This window comes from Falco naumanni, chromosome 6 (assembly GCF_017639655.2).
Source record: "Falco naumanni isolate bFalNau1 chromosome 6, bFalNau1.pat, whole genome shotgun sequence".
Taxonomy (NCBI): domain Eukaryota; kingdom Metazoa; phylum Chordata; class Aves; order Falconiformes; family Falconidae; genus Falco; species Falco naumanni.
Genome location: NC_054059.1, coordinates 13019531 through 13034852, shown reverse-complemented (window position 1 = coordinate 13034852; position 15322 = coordinate 13019531). Strand labels below are relative to the sequence as shown.

The 15322-nt window shown below is 40.0% G+C and overlaps 1 protein-coding gene across 3 annotated transcripts in view; it reads left to right on the top strand.

Moving 5' to 3' along the window:
- Nucleotides 1-15322, top strand: part of COL19A1 (collagen type XIX alpha 1 chain) — a 204881-nt gene that overhangs the window by 107620 nt on the left and 81939 nt on the right. For all 3 annotated transcript variants that reach the window (XM_040598686.1, XM_040598687.1, XM_040598688.1), the window contains one exon: nucleotides 6658-6711. In XM_040598686.1, the coding sequence (XP_040454620.1) occupies nucleotides 6658-6711 (54 nt within the window). The remainder of the gene's footprint in view (nucleotides 1-6657; nucleotides 6712-15322) is intronic.

Sequence of the window (15322 nt, the reverse complement as noted above, 5' to 3'; positions counted from 1 at the left end):
TTCCTGAAAGATTGTGTGCCAGTTTTTGCTTTTCTTGACTTCTGCACACAGTTCCTTTCTTGTCTCACAGTGGAAAAAATAAGTCATCTGAATAACTTGTATTACTTAAGAAGGGGCACCCACACACACACATCCCTCGTTAGTAAGCATCTCAGCTAATATTATCCTCTCTTTCTTTTCAGGTAATGACATAAAAATAAAGGAGAGCAAGTCTAGTTAACTAAAGAAAGTATAGACAGAAAATTGTATTTTTATTCTAAAGATCTTCTTTATATATATCCCTCTAAGAAAAATCTATTTGAGATTTTTTAATGGAAGTGTAATAATTTCATGAAAATACTGAACTGTTCAGTTGTTCTGCATGAGATACGGTGATCTTTAACTCTCACAGTATAACTTGCAAATATTCTCTTCTTTAAAAAATGCTTTTTAAGTATGGAAGCAGATCCTATTAAGATTACCCTTTTAGTGAAATAGATGTTTGAGCAGTTTCAGTCTGTTTATCTTCTTTATGCAGTAATACCGATACTGAAGGTACAAGTGAAGATTGATGCCTTAGCCTCACAGAACACTTATTTTTCAAAAATTCAGTGTCTGCTAAGTTGGCACAAATGTGATTTATATGTCCTTCGTTAGAAGAATGATTTGAGAATAGTCCCATACGCAGTAGACACCAATATAAAGAATCATTTCAAAGTACTCCCCAGGATTTTAAATAATACTTTTTTTTTGCTTAGAAAATAAAGCCATGTCTATTAAAAGTACTAGTTTCATAAAGTGTGAACTTCTGTGAAATTACTCTTCCATTTTCCCTTTGAAACTGTTATCTCTGAAGCAAAGCAGATTTCAACTTGCCAGAGAGCGCTACAGAAATGACCAAACCCAAAGCATAATGAGATCAGCAAGGAACCTATTTTCTGTTCACGTCAGTAATAGATTACCGTGAAAATGTAGCTGATCATGTTTTCTGGCAGACTGAAATACTTCTGCTAAATGCTGTCTCCTTTCCCACAGAAGTAAATGGGTTGGCAGCACTTTTGAAAGCCAAATTGTGGCCTATTCAACTTTCCACTCCTAAGCAAAACAGTATGATTACCGCAGTAGCAATAAAAGGCCAAACAGGGGGTACAAATCTTTCAGCTTGCCATCTCAACTTACTTCAGTAAGGATGAGAATGAGACCAGGTTGTATTTGGAAATGCTGATGATAGAGGTATTTGAGATAAGTGGTAGTCTAATTCCCCTCACTGAATGGTAGTACAAGAAATTAGTCATCCATCTGTGATTTTCCTCTGCCATTTTTCCCATTCTAGCAGAATTTTATAAGTGAGGTGTGTCTGCATGCTCTGTGGATTTTTGTGTGGGTGGTGTTGGACAGTCTTGTGGACAAGAAAAAGAAACAATCAGCCATATTTTAAGATCTCTCTCTTTCTCACTCTCCTGTTTGAGCTTTGAGGTAGGTCAGCAGGACAATAGCAACAAGTAAACTATCTTGAAGATATCTGGGAAGCCAACACTTTAAGCCACCTTGACTGTGGGTAAACTTTATATTTCAGCTCCTTTGCTTGCTGAGGGTAATAGCCCATTCTTACACAAGAGGAGGGCACGCGTTTCCCCTCCATATGATACAGACCAAAGAGGAAAATATCCTCAAAATAGCCTAGAAGAATCACAGTGACAATCGTGACCTGCACAGTAGAACTTGTCTGGTAACACCTCCAGATAGGTAGATGAATTTAAGATCTAATTGAACTGCATCTTGATGCATCCTGTCTGGGATGCTGGGACGTTCTTGAATGAGTACAGCCACAGCAGTACCATCCATCCCGCAATGATCCATGATCACACATTATGTTATGTCAGGAACTTGGAAATCTGTGGTTGCTTTTTACCTGACTATTGATTTGTGTGATTCTGTGCTGGTCTGCTTGTGGGTTTTACAGAAGGATCATTGTTTATGTAGTACATCAGCATGACAGATGTTTTTTGTCCTGGTGAGAACTGTACATTGAAGAAATAGGTCAAACCTCTGCAGTGGGAATTGCCCACCAATTATCTTTTAAAATGGTTTGTGTTGATTTTGTTTCAGTACTGCTATACCTTTCTGTTTGTAAACATACTGTTTTCAAATTACTTAGCTGAATCATGTCTATTATAGCTGTGTCTTTTTAAAGTAGCAAGTTTTATCATTATAAAAGCTCACATATTCAAGTGGTTTAAAACACTACCAAGGTGTTTCTGCATGCCTAATTTAGGCTTTGCCTCTGTTTTCAATTGACTCATCTCACTAAACTACATATACTTTCTTCCTGCCTAGTAGCATTTATTCCACATAAATTGAGGTCATGTGTTTGCTGGAATTCATAGTGAGGAAAAAAATAGGTAAGTAGTTTGGGTATAGAACACAGAAACCAGTCTGTAATGAAATAATTTTTGTGCCTTAATTAGATCTGCCTTGCTATTGTTAGCATTTGTATTGTATTCTAATTTGTGTTGAGAAGGAAAGGCTGCCAGCTCAGAACCTATTTCAGCAACATTACCTATGAGTATGTAAGGCAGCTGTCTAGCTTTCTGCTTAAAAAACTATCACCTATGCTTTGAAGCAACTTCCAGAATACAAAAAAATGTTGTCTAATATTTTACTCTTTTGCCATCGTCCATAAGCTTCCAGAGGAAGTAATACAAATTACAATTTCAAGTAACTTCATTCTCTCACTTCAGCTGGGATTTTTTTTTTGTTTGTTTTGTTTTATTTTAATTCACTAAGGGGTCACAATAAAACCTTTGCTTTTGTTCAGTGTGCATTCCTAGGCAGTTACTCTAAGCTATTAAATTTATGAACCAGGTCGCCACCATGTCTCTGCAGATGCTTGTTGTGATGTATCAGGCATTTAAAAATGTTTTTGTACCTCCAGGTTCACATGACAGGATTTTAACCCTTTTGTAATAAGTGGTTTCTGATAGCTACATGCCAGCTAACACACTTTAAATTGATAGTTTATGAAACTTAAAACAGCTTAACTGGCTCAACTGTTAGATTACTTTTCTGTTACTTCCAAACACATTTTTCTTCTACCATTTCAATTTTAATAACACTTAATAGCTTTTATCTCCTGATACTTGAAAAAAATATTAAGTATTAAAATAATAATTCCTACATATATTTTCAACGTCATGCAAGTTCTTTTAAAAGCTAACATTCTTCTGTAGCTTTTTTTCTTAAACCTGTCATTTTTCCTGTATTCCCTCAACTAAAGATTATTCTAAGTTTTGGCAACATTTTGTTTGAAAATCTGACAGCATGTGCTTCATAGCATGCTTGCTTTTTTTCTTTATTTAGCTTTACAACCAGCATCTTTTCCCTTACCAACACCTATGGTTTACCTTTTATAAAGGAATTCACAAGTTTCCACTCTCAATTTTCAAGAACTTGTGCAAGCTTCTTGTGCCTGTCTGTGCATCGTGTTTCATCTGTTTTCATAGCCATCCTCACTCATTGTAATAGATTTTCTAAGTTTCAGATGTACCCGAGCCCATTTCCAGCTTACTGACTCTTTTTTCCCCAGACTACATGGTAATGTTTGAGAGATTTGCACTTGATGTTTCTCAAGCTGCTTCAGGCATGTAAATCCAAGGGGCTTGCCTGATGTGTGACAGGGACAAGCCCTAAAGACTTCATATGTTATTTCAGTTTGCTTCTACATGAAGTGGGTAGAAGGCTACCACCTTCCAACCTCAAAGGTGGCCTGGCAGATCAGGAAAATCCTGTGCATATCAGGCTACCTGTAAGGATGCATTATATTTTCCTGCCGGTCTGACGCTACAGGAATGGGCTGTTCTTATATCTCACTTTGCCTTGCGCTATTCCTACGCCTCCTGTTGCTCACTGCCATACCATCCTCTTGCCAGAGCGAGACTATCAGGGTGACAGACAGTGAATCATTTTGATAGCTTTGGACGTTGTTTGCCTGGGGAGATGCTACATGTAAAATGGATTTCTTTCTGACATAAATGTTTTCAACACAATCAATGGCATATCCCGCGAGGCCACATGCATATACTCGGTCTATATTCTGTCCCTTTCTGTCTGCGGTGGTGGGCTCCCTTGGTGGGCTTTGTCTGCCCACTGTGCTGTCTGTGACTTGAGGCAGTCAAGAATCTGATCTTTGATTTCCAGATGGAGATCTCTAGAAGTTAAATAGGCATAAGACCTAAGCAGATACTTTGTCTTCTTACAAATATGTACTTCTGTGCTAAACTGTTACATTCATTGCCAAGATTTATAGAAGTTCAACAGGGGGTATTTTATTTGTTCCTTTAGACAGATTTCACTGTAGAGTTTTCCATTTAATTCCTCCCACAGGTTTCTTCTTCGGTTGTTTTTCCAGGATCTCATCCAGTGAATGCTGAACAGGGATAACATTGCTAAGTCAGTACTGTTACCAGGTTCTGGCAGTTTTACAGCCATATTAGTTAACATGGTTCATGTTGTCTTACCACTTTTTAAACCAAAGATCCCACTGAAGTTAGTGTGAACTTTTACCTCAGTTTCAATGTCAGGATGTGGCTCCTTGTACAGGGTAGTCCTCCCTGCCTAGTTTCCAATTGTAAGCTGCTCTCCTCCCTTTCCTCGAAGATAAACCTCCTTATCTGGTTCCTTTTTCTTGACAATGATATTGTAGAGAGAAGAAAAAGAATAAAAGTCAGTCTTGGACAAAAATGTTGGTTATTAATTATCATTATTGTGCAGTTACATTCTTGTGTAATTTTTGTCCCCTTGGAGCCTTATTGTACAGATATGAGAGGCTAAGTATTTCCTCCTCCATAAAACAGACATTACAGGTTTTCATCTCACTCCCCTGCATAAAATTGTCCCTATAAATGAAATATTAACAAAACATAACTCCACCTCTTCCTGAATTCTCAGAATCTTTCCACAAATGTAGAATACTGCTAACACTTGGACAGTCAGAATTCTCTGCAAGTTCCAAACTATCCTGAGGAAAAATAGAGAAATTTTATGGAGGTCATATTCACATACTGCTTTATGGGTTTGTGCATGTATAAGCTACTTAACTGCACTGTAATTAACTTACCATGATTTATTTGTTGGACACAACATTGTCATGCATAGTCTAGTTCCATAAACTTTTGCAGAAAGATGGAAATGGTGCGCATCAGTTGTGTAAATGATCCTGAACCTTACCTTGTTTACATTATAAACTGAAGTGAAATACTATCTGAGGTAGTGTTCCAGCTTAAGTGTTTGAAAGTAGAGAAATGATAGGAATAGAAAAACTCTTGAACTGACTACTTTTATTTAAAATTTAAGTCATACTTAATTCTAAACAACTTAAAACATCACTGGTAGATACATGATCTAGCAGCTTTGGCATGCCCACTAGTTTCTCAAGTGTATCTTGGGAATTAGAGATTATAAATGAACTTTTAAAATTCATTTATGGAAATCTGGACGCTTTAAAAACATGATTCTCGAAGGGCTTTAGTTTACCCTTACTGGGGCAAAAAATATGTGTAATTGAGTTTAAATAAAGAGTTCAGAATTTGATCAAAGATGTAACTCAAGTTGAAGCAATATGTGAGTCTGAGTAATTTAAATGGTTAAGAATTTAACATATTAATATTTCAAACTTTTACATAAACTGAAGATAAGTTATTTAATTTTGTGATAGCCTGTTAGAATATGCAGTATTGCGTTCGATACTTTTTTTAAAATTATAAAAAGTAGAACTGTTCAGTACTATTTGCTGATTACATTGAAACAGATTTCATATTTCTTGTTGCTATAATGGAAATTGGATAGCTTCCTCGAAGTAATTTTTTTTAGAAATTGTGTTCCAAGGTGACATAAAGTTAAGGGGCAAGGGACACTGTTCCAAGTACAGAGGTGTTATTTGAAGGCTTTATGTTTATATTGTACATTAATCAGATATAAAATTAAAGCCCCAAAGTGTTGGAAACAGTCTGTGATTCTGTCTGTGACTGCAAAGGCAGATTCTTGCACTGAGTTCAGAAGGCAGGCTCACAAGTCAAGGCTACGTTCAAAACACCCAAAGCTCCTGTGCCTGGTCAGGGGAGAGGGCGAGACAGAAGTGGCTCTGAAGGGTTTTAAAAAGCTGAGCCAGGGACACAGAGGAAGCTGCATGGGGCTGGTTCTTTCAATACAGCAAGCATACAGCCTTCTGCTATATTTAGTCCCATTTCCCTCCCCTCCCTTCCCTTCCCCTCCCCCTTCAGGGACTATATTTGAATTTGAGTTGTAGAGTAAGGTGTCATTCATTTAATGTAGCATTTCTTCCTTTTTTTCTTATGGCATCCGAACTTAACAAGATGAATCACTTTTCATGTAACAATGTAGTTAAACATAGCTATGCTTAAGTAGCACTCACTTACCTCTTCTTTTCCAAATGCTTTGGCCTTTATAAGGAGGAATGTAATTAGTAATTATTGTTTGCATTTTTTCTCACACCTGAATATAACGTTATCCTGAAAGAAGTTATTATGAATAACCTATTTTTATTATTAGAAATAAATGCTTTGTCTTGACATCTGACTCTTTGGCTTAGTCTTACTTCTATAGAATAATGTAAGATAAATAACACTGAATGCTACATTTGTTTAATGTTTGTATTTTCAGGGTTTGCCAGGACTGGAGGGTCCCCAAGGTCCACCTGGCAAAGAAGGTCAAAGGGTGAGTAAACTTGCTGAACAGCTGGTGAGCGTGCTAACTGACCTTGATGTGTGACTTCTTTCTAAGCACTAATAAAAAATGGAAAGGTAGCAGCTGAGTATGAAGCATGCTGACAACAAACCAAGCTTTGACATTTGAGGTTTCTCTTCAGTTGAAGGCGATTTAACAATTTCAACCATCTAAATTGTTTTAATGACTGGCAGCACAGATGTAGATATTGTCATTTGTGCAACATGTTTCTGCTGTAATTTTAAGTGAAAGAATATTAAAATTGCACAGAAGTTTTCATTTTATTGCAGGGACAGACCTGACTATGCCTAAGATATATAAAAATATGAACTTAAGGTCATTATCTAAAAGATTAGGAGAAACCAGAACTAGTGACCCAAGTTTTGTTGCAGATGCAGTTATGCAAGTGTCAAAGCCTAACATGTATATACAGAGAAGAGAGATATGGCAAGGGGTGTGAGGGAGACATTATGCCCAAGACATGAAATAAAACTTCGGTTATTCAGAATTTTAATATAATGAAGTAACTGACTGACTGGTTTCTCTGTGTTATGTTTTTGTTCTTCCTGTCTTACTGAATTTGATAGTTCAATAGAACAGATAATGAATATTTATGATTGCAGTATCACAAGAAATAATTCAGTTTTGACAGCGTATAATCTAGTCTGTTCCTAAAAGTTTGGGAAGACGTTCAGACTCAAACATTTCAGTATTTTATGAATTAAATTGTGTCCAGCTCGTGTTTTCAGAGTTGGGTGTCTCAGTAATTCTTGGTTTGTTTAGGCAACTTGATATTTAGTATCTCAGTTAAATTATCTGTAGTGGAAGAATTTGGTATTACTCATCATTAATCTTAGTCAACTACAGTGAATTATTAAAAGCCAAATTAGCAACTGCAGTAATAGAAATAATAATAACAGAAGACCAGTTCTTGAACTAAGGAACTAATGGTGTATAGGCCCCAAAGCTATGTTTTTTATTGTTTTTTAATATATAAAAATAGTACTAAATTTCACTGAAGCTGAACATGAAAATTTGAAACCTCAGGTTATTTAAGTTTCACAGTAAGGATTGAGAATTCATTCAGGAAAAGTCAATGCAGTAAGGGAGAATCAAAAGTTATGTGGTGAATATGCTATTAAAGCATATTTAGTAGTATATTAAAATGCTGTCATGCTATTAAAGATTTTGTAATTACTATTACTGTTATGTAATTAAATATCCAGGATACAGAAAAGCTTTGGATATTCAGTTTTAGCATATTTAGAGTTTTCCTGTGGAGTATTGAATCCGAAGAAACAGACAGTTTCTTAGTTCTTCCTTAGGAACATTTATAAATGTGGCTGTGTTTTAGAGACATTGCTCTTTGAACTAATTTTTTGAGGCAAATATTCAGAGTTAGCACACTGTATTATATATAATGGTGGATAAATGAATTTGGAAATACTTTTCTTCGCTATTTTGCAGTGGGAATTAGGGGGTTGACATTCATCATAGACATTTCCTATTGGCACATGAATTTGAACTGCTGTCTCACTCCAATATCTAGAAAAACAGGAGCACTGATTGTCTTATAATCTTGGCCATGCACACAGTTGCCTTGAGCCAAACAATGGGAACAGCAGACTGCAAAGCTTCAGCATCTGTCTTGATCTTTCTAATGGTGAGATGCTCACAATACTCCTGCTGCTAGCTACCCCCACCCAAGCATTAATAACATAGTTTGCAATCTTAATTCAACTCCCATGTGCACTTGCATTTCCAACACATTTAATTACATAATAACATACTGTTTGTAACAAGATCTCAGCTCTGTTTAATGACGAACAGGATGCTGCACATGTAATGGCTATTAAACATTATTCCTTTTTATTTAATTGTAGATGTCATGTTCCTCTGTTCTACTTTCAGCAGATCCTCCAAATCTTTCACATTATATGAAGTTATTGGTTTTGTCATGGACTATCTTCTGAAGATTGAGGCATAATATTGAGTGTGTAACTGATTATTTTTCATCATGTTGTTCAGATCTGAAAGTGATACTGTGCCCATTTTGCAGACTGGAAGTAAAACATAATAGGAGAAAAACTTACTCCAAAACATTTGAAAATATCTATTCAATTTTTATACAACACTTTGAAAGCATCATTATTTTTTTAAAACTTCCCATTTGCATTGTACTTTTTAAATTCAAAGTTTAATTTCCACTTACATCAGGAGCATTTTTAACTGTTCAACTCCTTTGACAATTAGGCTTAGATTAATAATGAGTTGAGAGTAGAAACATAAAGGGTGTATGTTTGAGACTTCTCAATACACATTAAAGCAAGATATAAGGAACCATATAAACATAAAGCTATAAAGAGGAAGATTAACTATGCTAATGGTGATATTGTCAAAAACTGAAAGAAACATGTAGAAGGCTCATGTTCGATCTAGTGACTTAGGAAATGAGCAGTACTGAGATGGGAAGGGAAGGAAAAAAGCCATGCCAGTGGATTTCTTCCCTCTTTGAATTGAGCCTGCATTTTCATTTCTAGACTGTTCTAGGTGGGATTTTGTTACGTCATAGAATCATTTAGGTTGGCAAAGACCTTTGAGATCATCAAGTCCAACCGTTAACGCAGGACTGCCAAGTCCACCACTAAACCATGTTACCAAGCACTGTGTCTACACATCTTTTAAAGAACTCCAATGATCATTCTACCACATCCCTGGAGCAGTCTGTTCCGATGCTTGACCACCCTTTCAGTGAAGACATTTTTCCTAATATCCAATCTAAACCTCCCCTGGCACAAGTTGAGGCCATTTCCTCTTGTCCTGTGGCTTGTTATCTGGGAGAAGAGACCTACACCCACCTGCGTTACAGCCTCATTTCAGGTAGAGAGCAGTAAGATCCCCCTTGAGTCTACTTTTCTCCAGGCTAAACAACCCCACTTCCCACAGCTGCTCCTCATAAGACTTGTGCTCCAGACCCTTCACCAGCTCCGTTGCCCTTCTCTGGACACACTCCAGCACCTCAGTGTCCCTCTTGAAAGCCCAAAACTGAACACAGGATTTGAGGTGAGTGAGTACAGGGGAACAATTAGTTCCCTAGTCCTGCTGGCCACACTGTTTTGGATACCAGCCAGGCTGCTGTTTGCCGCCTTGGCCACCTGGGCACACTGCTGGCTCACGCTCAGCCGGCCATCAGCCAGCACCCCCAGGTCCTTTTCCGCCAGGCAGCTTTCCAGCCACTCTGCCCCAAGCCTGTAGCGCTGTGTGGGGTTGCTGTGACCCAAGTGCAGGATCCGGCCCTGAGCCTCACTGAACCTCATGCAGCTGGCCTTGGCCCATTGACCCAGCCTGTCCAGATCCCTCTGCAGAGCCTTCCTGCCCTCAAGCAGATCAACAGTTCCCCCCAACTTGGTGGTGTCTGCAAACTACTGAGGGTGCACTTGATCCCCTCATCCAGCTCATTGATAAAGATACTGAACAGAGCTGGCCCCCACACTGAGCCCTGGGGAACACCACTTGTGACCAGCCGCCGTCTGGATGTAACTCCACCACCACTCTGGGCTTGGCCAGCCAGCCAGCTTCTTACCCAGCAAAGAGCACACCCATCCAAGCCTTGAGCACCAGTTTCTCCAGGAGGATGCTGTGGGAGATGGTGTCAAAGGCTTTACTAAGGTCCAGGTAGACAACATCCACAGCGTCTCCCCAGTAGGTGGGTCATCTTGTCATAGAAGGAGATCAGGTTTGTCAAGCAGGACCTGCTTTTCATAAACTCATGCTGTCTGGGCCTGATTCCCTGGTTCTGCTGCGTGTGCTGCGTGATGGCACTCAGGATGATCTGCTCCATAATCTTCCCTGGCACCAAGGTCAGGCTGACGGGCCTATAGTTTCTTGGATACTCCTCCTTGCCCTTGTTGTAGATGAGCATCACATTGGCTAACCTCCAGGCTTCTGGGAGCTCTCCAGTTTGCCATGAATGCAGATAAATGATGGAGAGTAGCTTGGTGAATTCCTCTGTCAGCTCTATCCTTGGATATCCTTGGTTGCCATCCAGCCCCATAGACTTCTGTGTATCTAAGTAGAGCAGCAGGTGACCAACCATTTCCTCCTGAACTGTGGAGACTTCATTCTGTTCCTCCTCGTCCTTGTCTTTCAGCTCAGGGGGCTGATTACCCAGAGGGTAACTTGCTATCAAAGACTGAGGCAAAGTAAGCCCTGGGTGCATCAGCCTTTTCCTCATCCCTTGTGGCAATGTTCCCCCCCGCATCCAATAAAGGGTAGACATTATCCTTGGCCCTCCTTTTGTTTCTAATGTATCTGTAAAAACATTTTTTGATCTTTTAAGGCAGTGGCCAGCCTCAGTTGTAGGTGGGCTTTTGCCTCTCTAATCTTCTCCTTGCATAACCGTGCAACATCCTTCAGTCCTCCTGAGTTGCCTGCCCCTTCTTCCAAAGGTAGTAAGCTCTCCTTTTTTCCCTGCGTTCCAGCCAAAGCTCTCTGTTCAGCCAGGCTGGTTGTCTTCTCTGCTAGTTTGTCTTCTGGCACGTGGGGATGGCCTGTCCTGCACCTTTATGATTTCCTTCTTGAGAAGTATCCAGCCTTTCTGGACCCCTTGGCCCTTCAGATCTGTGTCCCAAGGGACTCTGTCAGCCACGGTCGTAAACAGGCCAAATTTGGCCCTCTGGAACTCCAAGGTAGAAGTTCTGCTGACTTCCCTCCTTCTCTGAAAACTCTTATCATCTCATAATCACTGTGCCCAAGATTTCCTCCAACCACCAGTCCTTCCCTGTTTGTAAAGAGCGGGTCCAGTGGGGCATCTCCCCTGGTTGGCTCACTCACCAGCTGTGTCAAGAAGTTATCCTCCACACAATCCAGGAACCTCCCAGTCTGTTCCCTATCTGCTGTGTTGTATTTCCAATAGACATCTGGTAGGTTGAAGTCCCCATGAGAGAAAGGGCTAGCGATCTTGAGACTTCTCCCAGTTGCTTGTAGAATGTTTTGTCTGTCTCTTCATCCTGGTTGGGTGGTCTGTAACAGACCAGGGCATCCACCCTCACTGACATGGCCCTCCCCCGGTCTTTACCTATAAATATTCAACCTTGTTGTTACCATCATTCAACTTTAGACAGTCAAAACACTCCCTGACATATGGAACGACCTCACCTCTCCTACTGCCTCTCCTTCCTTGCCTATCCCCTCTTGAAGGGTTTGTAGTCATCCATTGCAACACTTCACTCACACGAGTTATCCCACCATGTTTCCATGATGTCATAGTTTTCCTGCTGCATGACGGCTTCCAGCTCCTCCTGTGTGTTGTCCATGCATTGAGCATCGGCATAGATGTACTTCAGCTGTGCTATTGTTCTTGCCTCCAACCCTGGCAACCCACCCCCAGCTTCATCTCTACAAGCTCGGTTTTATTCCCTTCCCCCTTCGAATCTAGTTTAAAGCTCTCTTGATGAGCCCTGCTCACTCCTGACCTAAAATCCTTTTCCCCTTTCGAGACAGGTGAACCTCATCTGTTGCCAGCAGACTTGGTGCTGTGTAAACTGACCCCTGATCAAACAGCCCAAAATGCAGCCACTGACATGGGGCCCGGAGCCAGGTATTGAGCTGTGTGATCTTCCAATTACATGCCCCGTCATTCCCTGCAGCTGGCTGGCAGGGCAGAAGAAAACAACTCATTGCGCTCCTGATCCCTCAGCCAGTCACCCCAAGGCCCAGAGGTCTCTCTTGATTGCCCCCAGGCATCGTGTCTTGGACTTCATCATTGCCCACTTGGAAGACCAGTAAGGGACAGTAATCAGAGGGCAGTACCAGACAAGGGAGTTTTCTCATGACATCCCTCACCCAGGCCCCAGGGAGGCAGCAGACCTCCCTGTGGGTTGGATGCGGTTGGCACACCAGGCCATCCATTCCTCTGAGTGGAGTTGCCGATGACAACCACCTTTCTGGTCTTTCTAGCAGATCTGGTCATGATGTATGGGGTTGACCAACTCTCCTTGGCTCCTCCAACCTGGATGGGCTTTCCTCTGCATCCTTGACTTTTCTACTTCCTCTCTCAGCTCCACCACCAGGCTGAGCAGATCATCCACCTGGTCACACTTCACACATTTGTTATCTCTGCTGCTTTCTGGTAGCAATGACAAGCTCAGGCACTCCCTGCAGCCTGTGACCTGCAAAGCTGCACGTTTTCGTGGGAGCTCCATCTGGGTTGCCACAAGCCTTCTGGTGCTGGCTTTTGGCTGAGTGAAAGCCATGGCTAGGTTTCTTCTGGAGGGGGGCGATGACCATTACTGGACCTCCTTCTCTCTGAGCTGTTAGGGGGACAGCACCTTTCCTGCACGAGCTGCTGTGCAAGCTACTGCACCATGCCCTGTGTGCCTGCTTGGTTTGCCACGCGCCCTGGGGGCTACTTTTGTAGGTGAGAGGGGTTTAGCTGCCTTCACTCCTGGCCCTGCCTACACTGAGTCAGAGCTCATCACCCCACCTACACTGATCAGAGATCATCCAAGATTAAGTTTAATATTAGAACTACTAAGAAATACCAAAGGTGGGACCCTGTCCCAGAGTGAGCACTCATCTCCCTGTGTTCATTATAGAGGTAACTAGGACAAATGTTTCCCTGTTAAGAGGAGTAAGTCTGGGTAGTAGTATTTCTTTCACCTCACAGGAATAATCTGCATCTAAAATTACATAGCAAAAATACATATAGTAATTATTATGGAAGTAGAATAAGTATTATTGTGTACCATTGTGTAATTATAATAAACATAAAGATTAACTGAATTGTAGATTTTTAGTTCAAAGTTATACAAACCTTAAAATACTTATTGACATATGTGTGAAATTGGCTTACAAGCACAGATTTACAACATCACTGAATTAGATGATGACTGTGGGTTATTTATTTCAAGAGTAAAGGGGGATGAGTACTTGATTTCAAATAAAGTGATAATAGCTTTTATCCAATGGATACACTGTAGATAAAGTTATATGGTATCATTTGAGTTAACAAATAATTATTAATATACTAAATATGTTACATTATGTGGCTTAGTGATATGATGTATTACTGCTGGGATATGATCTTGCTGCCACGTCAAAAAGAGCAGTTTAGGTTCTCACACGTTGAAGTGATGGTACGCAAATAAGTCAGCAATGGAAATTGATGACAGAAGTGTCTGAAATGTCTTCTGTCAGAGTTAATCTCCCTGGATGCTTTCCAGAGAGCCCAAAGGACAGAAGAGTGTGCAGAAAACAGTGTACGCTAATGTGATATGTTTACAGAAATATACTGTAGGGAGATCATTCATAATGATAGAGATGAAGCCCTGAAAGCTCTTTGATAAGATCAGTGCAGCATTAAAGGATCCTGTATCAGGATGCATGATCTATTTTTGGTTTTGCTTAAGAGAAAATTTTGAACTCACTTAAAATTTTAAGTAGTGCAGTCATGGATAACAACTAGTGCAGTGATAAATAAAAATTGGATTCTTATGCATATTACTACTTTCATACTGCTGTAGTAGCAAAATGTATAAATATTTATTTTCTGAATAAACAAACGCACTAATAGTCTAGCATTTAGCAAGTATGTTAGTGATATTTATAAGAGTAAACTCGTTAGTTCCCATTCTTTGAAGATTTTGACTCTTTTCCTCTCATCTCCTTTGTTATGTCTTCTCATTTTGCACATAGCTAGCTTATGCAGAAGTAAGCAATCTTCATGAAGCACAAATAATGATCTTCAGACTCAGATAGCTTGTTTCCTTTGCAGAGCCATAAAAAAGCAGCAACAGAGTTGTGAGCTAAAGTGAAGCAATCGGCTTTCTGTTTACTGCTGTTCTTCTGTATCTGTTCCAAAGGAACTACTTAGTATTTGCTGTAGCTCTATTAAGAAAGAAAAAAAAAAAAAAAAAGGTATACATGGTGCATTCTTATTTACGGTGTTACTTAGAAGAGGAAAACAATGGTTCTGGCAGAAGAAATAGCTACATGATAATCTGGCTATATCCAGAGACCACACAGTGAACTTGTTTCTGATTCTTAACCAACCTGAGACGTATACGGCACTCATGTAAAGGTCATCTTTGTTGTGACAATGTCTTCAGTGAGCTTAGTTAAATTTTGTGTGAACACGTACTGCCCTTTTTTTTTCTCCTTTTGCTAGTACCCTCTTCCACTCATGTGTTAGCCAGCATTGTCTGTTCCTGTGGGTGCAAGGAGTCCTCAAACCTTGACTGTTCTTATAAAAAGCCAGTGTTTCTCCTTGCTGTACCACTAGTGACTTTGTATAATTTTTTTTAGTTTTATTGTCTTCGGCGGAGTGCTTTGTGTTAGATATAAGACCATGCTAAGAAGGATTCTTTGGTTTTAGTTCTGGTCACTGGGAGAAGTGGGCCAGTAGAAACAGCTACTTGTTCCCTTTCCCTCATTCCTGTATGAGAAATGTTAGACCATTCTGCGGGCACTACATTCATACGTAACTTTTCAGTGTCCCTCTTGTTGGCTTCAGGCATTCAGAACAGCATGTTACTGATGCAGCAACTTGATACTATTACACCAGTGCTCAGAATGACATCAGGAGCTTCTGAAGGTAATTACA